Source organism: Leptosomus discolor, chromosome 15, assembly GCF_034619465.1.
Source record: "Leptosomus discolor isolate bLepDis1 chromosome 15, bLepDis1.hap2, whole genome shotgun sequence".
Lineage (NCBI taxonomy): Eukaryota > Metazoa > Chordata > Aves > Leptosomiformes > Leptosomidae > Leptosomus > Leptosomus discolor.
The window spans coordinates 17,295,627-17,311,192 of record NC_141405.1 but is presented as its reverse complement, the minus strand read 5'-3'; the positions used below and the strand labels follow the sequence as shown (position 1 = coordinate 17,311,192).

Below are 15,566 nucleotides of genomic sequence, written 5' to 3'. Positions count from 1 at the left end.
ACTACAATATGTAGTCATAAGCAATACTGGTATTCCAGTAAAGTGAGAAAGTCTGTTTTGTGTTTAGATTTTCTCTGGTTCTGTAGAACTTCGAAATTCTCATTTAAGTGGGATTTTAGGCCATTTGAAGACTAGGAGTGAGGAGTCTGTGGGTAATGGAAACGATAGATTTCAAGACAACCTGTCTCCCGAAGGCAGCATAGCCAACATCAAAAGGATAACCAAAATAAACCAAAGTCTAGACAACCCATCGTCCTTTCATTTTTGATGACCAGCCCCACATTTCAGACCGTGATCATTGAATCACTCAATTCCTGTTTCCGTATTTTTAAAGATTTTTTTCTCAGTATTGATATTAACTCAGCTGCCCCAGTGTTAATCACATTAGAAGCTCAACGTGATTCATGAGTTGGTGTGTCTGACAGAGAACAGAAATCTACCGAGCACTCATTCAACAAGCAGATATTGCTGCAAATGTCCTCCAGTACTATGCTGGTATAAACATTTTTATGATAAATCCAGTCAATTTTTTGTGTGTAATGTAATTAATTTCCCCAAAAAGCAGCAAACCTAACGTCCTGCAGGTGATTATCTAAGTCAATTCAATTTGTGTTCTTTACTTACAGTGTGGGCTTTCCTTTGCCCCGACATGTAGAAGTGTCCTAGCAATAGGGACGTTGTTTGTCAAAATGGCAATATCCAAAGGAGTTAGTCCTGCACTGTTTGGTGTGTTCAGGTCCAGTTCCTCCAATGTGTATTGATAAAGAAGAATCTGAACAGCATCCAGATCTTGCTGTTCTACAGCCTCAAACATAGCTTCATTGCATTGGAAATTCTGTGTATCAATAAAAACAGAAATTCATTAAAACTTTTGAAACTTTTCAGTGTTTTAAAAATAAACTAAGAAAAATTGTGTTCTGTGAGATTGCTGTAAAACATTGATCTTCCAGCCCCAGCTTAGGTTCAGCTAGAAACCTGGAAATTGTTTGTAGCAAAACTGAGCTTGGTCTGCCTCTGGACTTGTGTGTTTGAACTTGCCTCAGGTCTGCGGGAAGATTCAAACCCATGCTTATTTAGACATCTGTCCCGTGATCAAACTGTATAAGCAATATTGTGTTTTCAGTGTGAAACTGGATGAAAGCCTATGATTTGGCAGCATCTTGGACTACTGAGTCTTTCAAACTGAAAAATAAAAGGAAAAATCCACAAACTCAGGTGATCAAAATCCAAATCAAACAAGCTATTCTGAAGAAAAAGCTTCACAGCTTCGGTATGAGGTGCTCATAGGTACTGTTCATTCAAACAATTCAGTCATTTCTAGGTGCCCATATTTTTGCAGCATTTAACTCGTAACTAGGAGCAATATTCAAATGTATAATCCTTAAATAAAGAAGTAGAAATGAGACTGAAAGAATTGACTGTCCAGTGTGCATGTCCAGAAGGTGATGTGTCTGAGCAGCAGAGAACACAAGCAGCCAAAACCAAGAACATACACGGCACAACCCTCAAGCAGGGAGAGCCACCGAACCTTTTCCTAATCAATGTCAAGCAGATAAAAGAATGGTATAATACAAAGAAACTTATCGTTTCTTAATTGAGCTGGGGAGAAGCAGGTGCAGGAGAGCAGCATGGCCTGCAGGTTTCTGTTATGAGAACATCCTTCTGGAGCCTACAGGAATGACATGTTTTTTGGCAAGATTCTTTAAATTCTCTCCCAGTGTCCCACTGCCGTAATTACCCAGCAGGTTTTTTTTCCCTCTTAAGAATGAATTAGTAGAAGCAAGAGGCCTGGCTAAACAAGGAGGACTCAGTGTGTGGTCACATAAAGGAACTGAGATCTACATAGACATATTGTGCTGGTGGGCATACACATAAGAAAGCAAGAGATCCAGATACGTGGTGTGAACTGGCTGCCTGTTCCCTGAAACCCATGTGGAGGAAACACAGAGAAAATTCTTACATAATAATGTACGCTTTATGATGTGAAATAAATATTGAATTGAAACCGTCTTCTACTGTGATCAGAAATCAGCATTTCAGCCACATCAAAACTTAATTTTTTTTTTTATTTTTATTTTTTTTTTTTAATTTGATGAAGTTTTATTTGGCATATCCCTGTCCAAGTTTTGCTCTCCGTGAAAGACTTTCTGAAAGAGCAGAGTGCTAATCTGCTGGAACATCTTTTGTGACCTCCTAAAATGCATAGACTAATGGTTTGCAAGCAGTTCTGTAAACAACAGATTTATATATATCCACAGCTATACCTTGGAGTTTGATAAGTTCTACAGGTTTTTTTCAGTTGTGCTTGAAGTTCAAAGTCTCTTCAGAAATTCTCAGGCCTGAGACCTTCTGGTCTACTGTTTTGCGTGTGAAGTATTGGTATCAGACTAAGAAATATGGACCCGACCTACACTGAATATTAGGGATCAGCACAACAAGAAGACAGATGTACATAAGATGACCTTTACCCAAAAATGTCGATATAGAGGAATGAGATCCTTGTGTTAGATGACTAAGGATGAGATGAACTATGCAGCAATAAAGCAAATCTAGGAGAGTAGTGCCAACTTGGGAATCTACCTTTTAGACCCTTGAGTGCAAAAGATAGTTCATGCTGGAGAAATACTTTTTCCATAGATTCCCATGCAGAATAAAAGACACTACTTAAACAAGTGCTTCATCAAAATGCCTCTCTGTCAAATTCTTGTTTTCTGGTTCTTCTCTAGATTGTAAGATTTGGATTTAATTTCATTATCAAATACTTAGATCATACTTCAGTGTTAGGTGTAAGAGAAAAATGTCAGGAAAAGGAACAGCTGAGTGGTAAGCAGCTAGACTTATAATTCTTTATCCACCCCTCAGTTCAAGGTTAAAAACGATCTTTAAGGACACATATTGCCATTAGAGAGGGCATATCTCCAGAAAACTTTAGAAAAGAGGCCAGCACATATTTCTCTTATTTTAAGGTAAAACTGGAAAATGACAGAAATTTGTGCTGCAATGCAGCAGTATTTATTTTCATTCCTGTAGCTCCACACATCTGTTGTCTTGCTTATATACACCTTATCATCCTGAAATCAGAGATCTTACTCTTACTCTGGCATTTTGCCCCTACCCTGAAGGGACGAAGTGCTCTGGCTAGAAATTAGAAGAATTTTAATTAATTTTAGTTATAATTACAAAATATTTTAATTAATGGTATGATTCTGATACATACTATATGATGTCCTCTACTCCCACTCAAGTGAGTGATGTCCATTTAACAGCTGTATGTCAGCACTATGTACTCAAAATTAACATAAATAATTGATGTTCCACCTAAAGATAAAAAAAAAAGCTCTGCCTCTTTGCTCTTCAAAACTTGATAATTACGACTGCAGAACTGTGAAGATAGACTGTTTTTTCATATCAATTATTAGAAATGTGAAATATATTCACTGATTCTCCAAAAATATCTATCAACATTCTAAAAAACATTAATTCCATCACAGTTTACATCCATTTCACGTTTTTTTTCTACTGATTTTGGAACTTCCTCTATACTGTTATTTATGGAAATAAAGGGTAACTATGCTTCAGAAGCATCTGCATTTTGATCCAATCAGAAGATAAGCAAAATAATTTTTTTTTTATAACTGATCACAGCTAGGAAAATCTACTTATTTAACAGTAAAATCATAAAGAGCATAGTACAAAGGGAATTGCTTGAAGTAAATTAAATGACTACATGAGTTTCCATTTCTTTCAGTTAAGTTCATTTTGGGAAACGCCAGCTGAGAGCAGAACAAAAAAGTACAGCTGATGATATTGCTCAATGACAGGCTTGTGGTGCTCACTTATGACCAGAAACCGAACTATTTCTCAGTGGGTACTGGGTACATACATGGTTTTCCCCTTTTTTGAAATCAGAATAGTTATTTTCTTTTAAATGAATTTATGTATGTGCATAAAATTTAAATGAGTTAACATCTGTAGAGTGCTACCCTAAGTGCTCAATGCCATTATTTGGTTTTAATTCCAATTTTGTGTGAAACTTAATCAATCTTGTTCTACATCTCAGGAGTTTCTTGCATTATATGAAAACAAAAAAATCCCTGTTACATAATAAAAAGAGAGATGTCTAACTTCAGTATCACAGATGAAATTAACCCAATGGCATGGCTGACAAAAGCATTTGGCCCTTTCCAAATATGTATACATGCATTTTAACAACAGGTTTTACCTACCTGAATGATTATTATACAATTATTTTTAAAACTCTGATTTGAATTGTTATTTTTTGATTCAGTTATAAAGATTTAGACCTACCGTCTGCCTTTGAAAATGCATTTTTGGATTTTTGCTTGCCAAATTAAATACCTAAATTATTTGTGAAATTTTGGCCTTAAGTAAGTCACTGAACAGAATCTAAGCACGTGCTTAAGTTAATTCCTCATAAACACTCTTGCCAGCTAATCTATTGGCAAGAATGTTTCACCAAAATGGAAAAAATAAAAGCAAATTTCTATTTCTTCATTTCATTAGAAATCTGATTGAAAAAGCTGCGCTGATTTAAACAAGAAACAGAGCATGAATTTTATAAGCTACTTCATCCAATTCAAACAATTATGAGACCAAATTGCAAATATCATGTTTTCCAAATGAACAATTCAGACACAAGCAGTAGGCTGAAATATGTTGGCAAGTCTCGTAACTTCAAAGAGTGTAAAAACATGGGAACTGTGATACGGCCTTTCTAACTGGGCGTATCTGCATCCCTCATCCGCATAGTCCTGCGCATCTAACCATGCTATATCTATTTCAGTCAAAAAAACTGAGATAGCAAAATACCTACCACATTTTTAACCATGCCAGTAAATTGTCCCATTTGGAAGTCTGTATCAAACCTATCTCTCCAAGTCCAGAAAAGCATTCTACACACCTGACTGACTTTTCCCCAAGTATTTGCTTTCACACAGAAATCAGAAATACATTTTAATATTACGTATTTTTCTGCAAAAAGCTGATCGTATTTTGTGTAAAAGACTCTCTAGTATTGCAGCACTATTCAGACATCTGCAGCCCAGGGGTAAGGAATTCAATTAGGGATAAGACGTAGTGTCTTTAGACCCATGTGTTCAATTTTAATCCAGCTGGTATTGTCACAAATACTAACAAGAGCCTTCTGATTTCTGCCTTCATTTACATTTACTAGATAACTTTCTTCTGCTCTGAATAGATAAAACCATTGAATTCAGAGAAACTGAATCACGTTTACAAGTGATCAGGTAAAGTTTAGGGGCAGCTTTTACATTGCTTTTTCCTTGACTTGGTCCTGCAGCCTCTAATCATTAGCTAGACAGCTGTGCTATGTGATTAATTTATTTAGGTGTTACTCTGATGCACAAATGCATATACTGAAAAGGACTACAGTATTGCTTTGCAGTAAGTAATAACCATGTTCCAGTAAGTGGTTCAGTGCTGGAGTGTTTAGAAATGCAATCTTATGTAGCTTAATTAAAATGAAGTGCCCCTTTCAAGATATTTGCTCTGGGTTTGACTGAAAAAGTCCACTATGTGCTACTGGAGTTGGAAAAAACATTAAAGTAGTTTCTGCAAAGGCTTGTTTTGATAAACATGAGTTCAAGAATAAAGCTATTTTGGGACATTGCTATGTCTGCAGCAAGACAACAATTTACTGAATGGAAAGTGTTGCACAGCAAGAGAGAAGGGAAAGAAAACTCTTCACTAGCCAAAGCTGAAAGAAAACAAATTCTAACAAATGTTGTTCACTTGTCTGGAGACTTAATTTTAGTCATTGATTTAGCTCTGTAGCACAGAAACTCAATGATTAGAAAATACATCAGCTAGCAACTTGACCTGGAATATTTCCACCCCTTCACCAACTGTTTCCTTGCTATTTATTTCTAGGGAAAACTGTGAAAGCGACAGGCAGGATGGATAGAATGGGATCCAAAGCCTTTTGAGTTCAGTGGGAGTCTATTCCCTGACTGTGACCAGCTCAGCTCCCAGACCGGCAATACCTAGAAGTACCTGTGCTCACTGTAGGTCAGCAGTGTCACTACATGGCAGTGTAGTGGGTTGGGGGAAACAAAGTTAGCACAAGTAAGTCTGTATCCCATTAAACCACCATCCACATCACAACATAAATCGGCTCTCCTAATGACAGTTACTGACTGAATAGGCACTCCCACCGCCTGGCAGATCTGGACCGAAAAGGGAGAGAGGTGAGATTGTAAGTAATTAGCTCTGTGGATAGCAGAGGGCTTGAGCCTCTGAAGCAGTACACTGCTCCTCACCTTTGGGCTATGCTCATTTGTCATTTCTCTTCTCATTAGGTAAGTATGACAGAAGACCCCCTATTTGAAGGAATATGTAATTTGTAGTGTATATTTAGAGGAACACTGGTCAGAAGATATGCTAACAAACTGGCATTCATTCAGTCTACATGTTGGTCTGCTCTGGCATGGTCCCCAGAGCTAGTTTATCCTCTCTTTCACCGGCTTGCAGTTGAAAAGAGAAAGGCATGAAAAGATAGTGGCTAAAGTATTCATCTAAAGGGTCTTTTCTTACAGTTCATACTTGGAGGCTCCGGTTCAAACGATCCCTACAAACTGAAGGCCACTGCCTCAAAAGCACAGCTGTTGGCTACTACGCAAAGGCTGTTCTCCAGCTATCAAGCCCTGTTCAAGTTTCAGGCTTCTGCTTCTCCAAAACAAAATCTACTGGCTCTGACAGAGCTGAGAGGAGGGAGCCATGGTTCTCTGCTTCCTATGCACTAGAGCTACATTTCAGCTTAACTCTTCCATGGGGCATGCATGGGTCCTCTGACTTCAATAAAGGAGTGGTCCTGGGGCATAGGATCATTGAATTGATTTTAAAATGGTTTTAAATTCTTGCATTGATTCATGTAATTTGTCTCATATGTAGCAAAGATTTGTGAGTGTTGAAGGAGTCTAGAGTATGCCTTTTCTCTGACAAAATGTAATATTTTTATTATCTGGCCCAACCATATTCAGAGTTTAGTCCTGCACTGCACTAAGCATCTGCTTTAGTGCAGAGTAATGGTTCCACATGTCTCCTGGCATATTCAGAGTCTGTCATAAGTCATTGCTCTTCAGAAGTGGAGAGGAACTCTTTCCCTCAAAATAGTTCAGAGAAGTTGAAGGATGTGTCTGTTCCTCCTACTTATGGAAAAGGGAAATTTATTTTGTTTTGGCAATATCAACAGGAGGTTAATCTTCCTCCAGCAAATAGAAAAGATTCTGTTGTGCACTGAACTTACACTGTGCTATTGTTTCAGGGACACAGTCTATTCTTCAAAATGTACCTGCTGGAGGTTGTGTAACTTCATCAGCGCTGGAATAATTAGGAGGACCTGCAAGTGTTAAGTCCAGCCAGTGCTCGTATGCTTTCCTGTACCGGCACCAGAGAGCTCAGCTGGTGTTCTGCGACTAGGATAAGCTATCCAAGCTGGATTGCTTCATGGGTGATCTCCTCTCTCCATGGTCTTATCTAGTAACCATCACCACAGTCTGTGAACGACCTTACACTTATCTGTCATAGCATGTAAGTTCCACTTGCTCTGTTGTTTGGAAAAAATGGGAACTTCTATTAAAGTCGTCTTCGGTTTCCTCAAAATACTTTTTCTTCATTTCTTGTAAGAGAAACACTTGTGTGTGTATATATTTAACCCACATTTAGTCACATTAATGCCAAGTTAAGACCTTACTCCTAAAATAAAGCATCATCACTTGAGTAAGGTAGCTTTTCTTTAGCCTTCGAGAAGGTCAGTCTTTATTTTGACACAGGATCATAAATGGTAAGTCTAGGAAGAGCATACAGCGCTGGCCAGGGAACAGATAAAGTGCAATGATGAAAACTGTACAGACTAAAAGCAAATTGATTAAGGAGATTAATAGGACAGTAAATAGACAGTTGGATAAATATCAAGTAATTACCATGGAGGTCTTACGGAGACTGAGACGGTCAGATCGAGCTCTGAAATACGCTTCATCAAAGGATGTGTGACTCCCTTTCAGCTTCTCTGACAGGTTCCGATATAACCGCTTCGCAGCGTTTGGAGAGGATGGCATGCTGTTCTTTTTAGTCTGGAGGAGACTTAAGTTATGCATTTGCTGCGTCATTTTGAGCTAGTAGTCTCTAGAAGAAAAACAACAGCTGTTGAACAAGGTTTTGCTACACTAATATCATCCATCAGAGCCAGCATTTAAACACACGTGGCAAAAATCACCTTCACACACACAGTTTTTGGACACTCGGAAGCATGTTTTTGGGCTTTTTCAATGGCAAATTGCTCTTTATGGAATTTGTTCCATGGATATCTATAGGGAGGGAGAATTAAGGATGGAAAAATAAAACTGACCACTTCAGAACTATTTGCCATTTTGTAGAAGGATAATGGGTTTCATTTAATGAGGAAAATGGCCTTTTGACAGAGTGACTTCTGGTAATAAAAAATGACACTCAAATGTAAAATGTTACTGTACAATTTGGATAACATGTACATAATCAGCCTTTTGTCAGCAGGATGGTTTCTTAAAACAAAACTGAAGCAATTCAGAGGGGAAAATAATCTAACTGATTACAGAAGACAATGCAGGACTGAATTTTTAAACTGATCAAGTGACTTAAGTTTGACACAAGCCCAACTGTGGCAAGACGTGTGCTTTATTTCCCACATTACTATCTGCTAGCCAACTGTGTGCTCCAAAAGCATGTGATGTTTTCAGTTGGGCTGGTGGATTCTCTTTCTCTAGAGACTCAAAGCAGTATTTCTCATTCAGGAAGTACAGCTGGATTCAAAATACATTTTCATCTCTGAACCCGTCACAAGGTACTACAGAAATAACGCATGAACTTACATTTAATTTGCAACAAATGCTGACATGTTATCATCCAAATGAAAGTCCATCGCTAGAGAGAATGATTTTTTATTAGAGTATTGAGGAGCATTTGGCAGGGAGGGAACCTGCTCTGTGACCGACTCTTAGGGCATTAAGTTTTATCAAATAACAGCTGAAACACAGAAAACCTATTTAGATTCTGTCTAGGCACAATGAGGCATTTGTGCAGTTTTAGTTTAAGCTACCTATGACCAGGTAGTGTCCAGGTTATTGCAAACAAAGACCTTACACTCTATGTTTTACAGTTAAAATAATCTGTGATTCTGTTGCTGTTCACAATTCCACACTGAGTAGTTTCTTCCCTCAGTTAGTGGACAGGCACTGGTTTTGTCTATATATTGTATAACTTTATTCTGCTCTGTGTTTGTCCTGCCCATTTAGACTACAAATTCTTCCAAGGCGAACTGTCTCCTCTCTCTAAGACTGTGTAGCCTAATAGGAATTCTATATTATCTCATAATTAAACAGCACTTTCTATGCTTGCTTTATGATTACAGTAATTTTTCCATATTAGGAAAAATTTAATTAATATTTAACTCTCTGGAAATACTTTATGTGGGAATAGTTTTGCCGTTCTGAAGGACAACTAAGAATCAGATTTGACTCAACTGCAAGCACAGGAACCTTTCCCCAGCCATTGCTAAGTGAAAAGGTGACAAAAATGCACCATTTTTTCACATTTCCTGTATCCCTGCCAAGAGTGGGCACGCACAAGACAGAGTGCCTCTCTAGAAGACCTCACAGCTGTAATAGTAAATCTGGCTACCCTTTCAGACTATCTGTTCCTGGCAACGTGCTTTAGATTCTTCCTACTATGGTATAAATCCTGTAACTTTCTGTTCCTGTGATCTCAGCCTGCATCTAAGCAAATCAGACTGCAGGACCAGCCTCTGATAACTATTTATCATCATAACAGCATTCTTCACCAAACAGTTGCCCTGCTGTTGAGGCAGCTTGTTGGCACGAATTGGTCCCTAAGATTAAAGACACCGCCCAGGTGTCATAAGCTGTCTGTGTTTTCCTTTCTCGTTTCTACATCGTGGTGAAGCAGACATCCTGAGCACAAAAGTATCTGATTACAATTAATCTCACGTATTCTCCAAGATTATGGGTATTGAAGAAAGACAAGTCTCTGAATGGAGACGGAGTCAACATAACTGTCATATGTGATGAGAAGACTTGGTTAAATTAGAACAACAGTGTGTGCAATCAGAAGGAGGGAGTTATGAGCCACATCCCTGAAACTAATATGCAAGAGTGGATATGATAAGAAATGAGCTCTCTGGGACTCAGAGAGCGACAATACTACAGTGATTTTGGACTGCTTTTCTCCGCATTTATGGAATAGAGGTAAAGTGAGGCTCACACAAGCAATTTATCCTGTCTTTTAATAATTACGTGCATTTCAGCAGTGCCTAGAAGGACTAACTGAAATCGTTGTCTCATCAAATGAAGCATTTTATTCCCCGCCCTGAACAGCAAGCTTGCATAGACTAGATAGCAAGGCTGAGTGGAAACCAAGGAACATAGCAAGATACATTTAATCAAAGCCTCTGTCATGAGAAGTTACTTGTTAATGTCTGAGCAGAGCATAACGGTAAAAGTATGATCACCAATGCCAACTCTCACATGTTCTAGAGATGCCAGAATTATTTGGAACCATGTGCTGGAATCAGTGTGGGTTAGGCTTTACTGTATGGAAGTTGCTGGTAAGTGTTGAGTTTTAATATCAAACAAACATAGAAGACAGCCTTTTGTTGTACAGATGCAGCCATGGAACCATTTAGGAGTATAAACATGAAATAAAATTCTTTTTAAGATGGCTGAAAGATTTAATTCACATCTGTCTCTGTTTAGCACAGCTTCAACAGTTGAGTTTATTTTCAGGTATTTATTAAAAATAAGCTTAAGAAATAGCTGATTACTCCCAAAGTCCCACATTATTAGTATTTTAAAGAAACTCAGCGTAATATTATTACAATAATAATAATAAGCAATAAATTATTTCTCAGTTACTTAGAGTAATACTTCCTCAGTTTTTATTACTATATAGAGCTACCAATTATCCCATGTACATTTCTCCTTTTACTTCGATTTTCAAGAGTTTCTTGCTTGCATCAATAAAGTATGGGTCAAGAATAAGTCCCAAATTATGGACAAAAATAGGCCAATAAATGTCATAGGTATGTTTGTAAATGAAGTTTCAATTTCCCAAAATTATTTGATTTCACAGCACAGTCACTGAATACCAAATACCACAGAGTTAGTAGTAAACTCATGAGATACAGAACAATTTGCATTTAGCAGCCAACCTAAACATCATGGAGATGAAGACAAAAAAAAGAAGAGATCCATCCAATGCTTAAGTCAGAGGTAGCTCAGCATATCCCACTGTGTTGTATGGGGTTTTTATATGAAAAGCACCAGGCTCAGCACCTCTAGTGGCACAATATTACGCTATGGAGAGATTCCAAGCTTCATGAAGCCAGTATGACAATATGGAAATTTACTGAGAAGCTGTGTAGACATATAGTAAGGTTACATTAAATTAAGCATCTCTACCTAGTAGGACTTCTCACACCTATTGTGGTATTATTTAAAGCCAAACAAGAATAAGGCTAACATGGCTATGCCTTTATCAGCCTGGGGAAGACAGATAAAGTCCTCCCTCCATCTTGCTAGACCAAACTACCAGCTTGTAGACTTCAAGTCCCTAAGTTATCTGTGGAGAAGAGAGCTATTGAAGAAGAGCTGATCTTGGCTGGAGATTTTTAGTGTTGATGTTGAGAGGCATTTATTTACACTTAAAGTCATGCTTGTAGAAGCTGTAGTGCTTCTAGTCCATAGAATCAGTGCTGTGACAATACTCTCGAGGATTAAAATAATTACTAAAAAAGGAATTTTGCCAGCCTGACTCCTAAAATTCCAATCTCTTCTCCAGCCTTCACTAGTGCAGGAAGTTTATTTGTATCCATCTCCTTAAACCCAGTTGCCCAGATGTCTTTCACTTGATGTTTTCAAAGTCATCAAATTCCAGTTTTTCTTGAGGAGTAGGGAAGTTATTTTCAGAATCCTAGTTTTTTTTTACTGACAACAGCTTGACAGCTACATTTTCTTTTATGAGGAGATATTAACCTGAGCCAGTAAAGGAGAAGCACCTCTCAGTTTTTGAACAGTTTTCCAGGAAAACTGAGGGTTTGGTATAGGTGTTCTAGTCACACATCTCCCAATGCACATTCAAAACTCAAGACGGAGAACTGACCTGCACACTATCTCAACATGTACACTGTAAAAAGAAACTAGGTGCTCTAAATATGTCACAGCACTCTGGGATGCTGGTGTAGGCTCAGGACCAAAGCAAATTCAGGTATCGTTGGGCTGCTAGCCTATGTCTCCAACTCAGAAAAGCCTAGCAGCAGTTTAATACCAAGTCTGCTCAGGCCTGTTCCCCATGGTGTGGGTTACTGTTCATATTGACTGTGTCTCAATGTAGTTTGACTCCAGCTATTACAATTCTTAGGGGTTACTGGAGTCCTTCCCACCTAGGTCTGGTCAATGAAACGGGATTTATACATTCAGAAGAAAACAAGAGTGTGTTACTAACTGCCTAAACAATGATTTCCAAGGACAGTAACAATAGGGTGTCCTTATTACACGTGGAAGCTTCTTCAGTACACAGCCAGAGCAAATCCCCAAGAGTAACACTACTGTAAGAAGAGGACAGAATCTGTTATAATCTCATGAAAGTTTCTCTTAAGTTGAGAGCAGATGAACCTATAGAGAAGCTAAGTAAAAATTGCAACTATTCAACAATAAAACAGTTAGCATCTTTGCTATCGACACAGAATCAGTGCCTCACAAATGATTTGAAACACTTAAATCTTTCCTGTATAATAGCCATCAGCGTCCTGAAATAGCGCATGCAATAAACGCAGAACAACAAAACAACAGCTGGAATAATATAATGCAAGTGAACTGCATTCTTTTTTTACTGAACTGCATGTGTACTGAAACAGTAAGTTGCAAAACGCTACTGAGGATTATCGTACTTCGCATGTTTTCTCATCACATACAAAGTATGAAATGAAAAAAGAAGAGGTTAAGGTAAGCTGCATATTCTGGAAAACTTTCTGGAAGTGTGATCTTATGCTGTAGAAATTACTCCCAGGAGAACAATGGAAATGAGATCGGGCAAAATCACAGGTAAAATGTATAATAAGAAATAAGGAAAACAGACAGCTCAATTCACATGATTCCATGATTGAAAGCTTATTGGTTTTTATTGGATGTTGGCGGTTTATTTTTATGGACAAACTATTTTGTAAGAACATTTTAGGCTCTTTTTTTTTTTTGAGGTAATTAGTTTTGGGTTTTTTACAGCCATGTCCTCACCTTACTGATCAGGTGAAGCCCTGAAGTGTGTGTTGTCTTGAGTGAGGTAACAAATCCCCCAACTGAAATGCACTTAGCCTGAGGATATATCATTGTCACAACTAAAACTGTTACAGCCTATGAAAGACTAACAGTTTAGAAAGTGGTGATGTCCAGAACTGACCCATTTGAGATTTTTGCCTGTGGAAGCCTCTGCACATACCTAACACAGGTCAGAGTGAAATCAGGATGTCTTGGTATGGTTTGGCGAAGCCCTGCGTGATCTGACTGACTAGCATTCTCACAGCAGGTCAAGAACTACAACAAGCAGCACATTAGAAGGTTTCTCAGTAAGAGGCAGAACTAGACAGAACATCAGCCCCCCTTATAACTAGTCGTAATTAACAGTAGTTTGCATTTCTAAGAATTAAAACCCACCAAACTAAAGTCTTGTGGCAGTTCTCTGGGGAAACAGTTACTGCACCACCATGGAAATAACCTCCAAAACAGTCTCGTTTGTGTGACGACCACCCTGCTGTAGCATGTACCAAACCAGCGATGGAAGTCTTCCAACACGCATTTGATGCTGCACATACTATAGCTTAATCTTTGTGACTGGATTTCTAGTTGAGCTTTAAGCACTGAAGTAACTGTTCTATTCCCCAACAGCAGGGTGCTTTGAAAGTCAAATTCGAATACAAATGAATACAAATCAGTTACCCTTATAAAAGCTTTCTTTTAAAAGCTTTCTTTTTTTCTTTTTTGATTGGCAAACACAGACCTAATATTGATGTCCTTTTAGAAACACATTGCAGAGAGAGAAGAAAATCTAAATTACAGATCACTGTCTGTTGTATGTGGCACATATATGCTGCACTGCATAGACAGATGCACTAGTAGGACACAGCATAGCTGTAAAAAAACATTAACTTCGGATTTTAGGAAAACAGAACAGCTAAGAAACACCTCAAGACTATCCATGTTCTTAAATATGTTTATGAAACAATTTTATACTTGAAACTAATAATTAAGAATAAATGCATTAAAGAGTTAAATTTGACTTACCAGCTTAGGCTATCCAAGGCAAAACGTGAACAAGTTGCTCGTAATTGTCCACTGTCTTCCTTCAATGAATCACATTGGCTTTTCTGTCTCTGCTGGTTCAGCCTCTGGGCAGAATGAGTAAACCTCTTCCTTATACTGCATGAATGATCAGATATGAAAAAGCTTATTACGAGCAATTACTGAAGTCCAAGATCACTGATAAGATCTCAGAGCAAAACAGTATTTAAAGCAAATGCTCTCAAGCCAAGCAGGTGAGTGTTTGGTGCCATACCTCTACACTAGTTACCTGGGCAGCTGTAGAAATGACTACAGCTCCTGCCTCTGTAGGCAGAGATGCCATGACTCGTGTGTGCTCTCAGCTTGTTGTAGCCCTTACAATTGATCATCAGCACAGCGTGCAAGTAGGGAAAAATAATTACTGCTGGAGTAAACAAAACTGAGTTTGTAATTAATTTGCCATGAAGTATGAGCAAAAGGACACCAATGCAGCCATCTTAAAGCGGTTCTTTTTATGTCAAACCAAAAAAGAGGAAAAAAAAAAAAAGAATCACAGTCCTACACTCTGTCCAGTAACGCATGGTGCATGTGATGTATTGTTTCTTCTTTCTTCGAGCAAGCTATCACTACAGCTGTCTGCAATCGTAGCAACAAAAGCAGCAACCCTATCCATAGCTATGGGACATCTGCAAGATCATTTGAAAGCTCTCAGCCTGAACAGGTTATGCTTAAAAATGATTATTAAATGAATAAGAAAAACATATTTTATTGATGCCTGCATTTCAGCTAAAACAGCTCCTCTAATGTCTGCATTAAGAGCTTTCAAAATAGTAGAATAGTGACATCTCAAATATATATATATTTTTTTTTTTTTACTATAGGGTAAACCCCACAGATTCTGGATCCGATAGAAACCCACAAAGATGTTACAAAGTCAGAATATTCAATAACCACATGCAGCCGTAGAATTCTAACATAGCATAGGCTATAAACAAAGATAAACAACAATCTAGAAAATCATTATGCTTCCTGGACAGTCCGCTGGGTTAAATTTATGTAACCAGAACACTCCTGTGTAACATGTGGCAATAGAAAAAAATTAAAACACACTAATTTCTGGGTCTGTCATAGCCAGTTATCATTAATATCTACAGAAAAGGTGGGTTTATTGTTTTTAAAGGGATACCAGAGCTACCGTTATGATCT

General features: G+C 38.0%; 1 protein-coding gene across 2 annotated transcripts in view; it reads right to left on the bottom strand.

Annotated features, from left to right (window-relative positions):
- ANKFN1 (ankyrin repeat and fibronectin type III domain containing 1) overlaps positions 1 to 14,467 on the bottom strand; it is a 67,572-nt gene extending 53,105 nt beyond the window's left edge. Inside the window, exons 1-4 of one of the 2 annotated variants that reach the window (XM_086473668.1) lie at positions 14,360 to 14,467; positions 9,152 to 9,157; positions 7,962 to 8,153; positions 625 to 835 (exon numbers count right to left, since the gene is read on the bottom strand). In XM_086473668.1, coding sequence (XP_086329794.1) covers positions 625 to 835; positions 7,962 to 8,147 — 397 coding nt within the window. In that variant the 5' untranslated portion in view covers positions 8,148 to 8,153; positions 9,152 to 9,157; positions 14,360 to 14,467. Of the gene's footprint in view, positions 1 to 624; positions 836 to 7,961; positions 8,154 to 9,151; positions 9,158 to 9,858; positions 9,943 to 14,359 lie in introns of those variants that run through there. The other variant, XM_086473669.1, reaches the window with a different exon arrangement.
- Between the last annotated feature and the right edge of the window lie 1,099 nt (positions 14,468 to 15,566).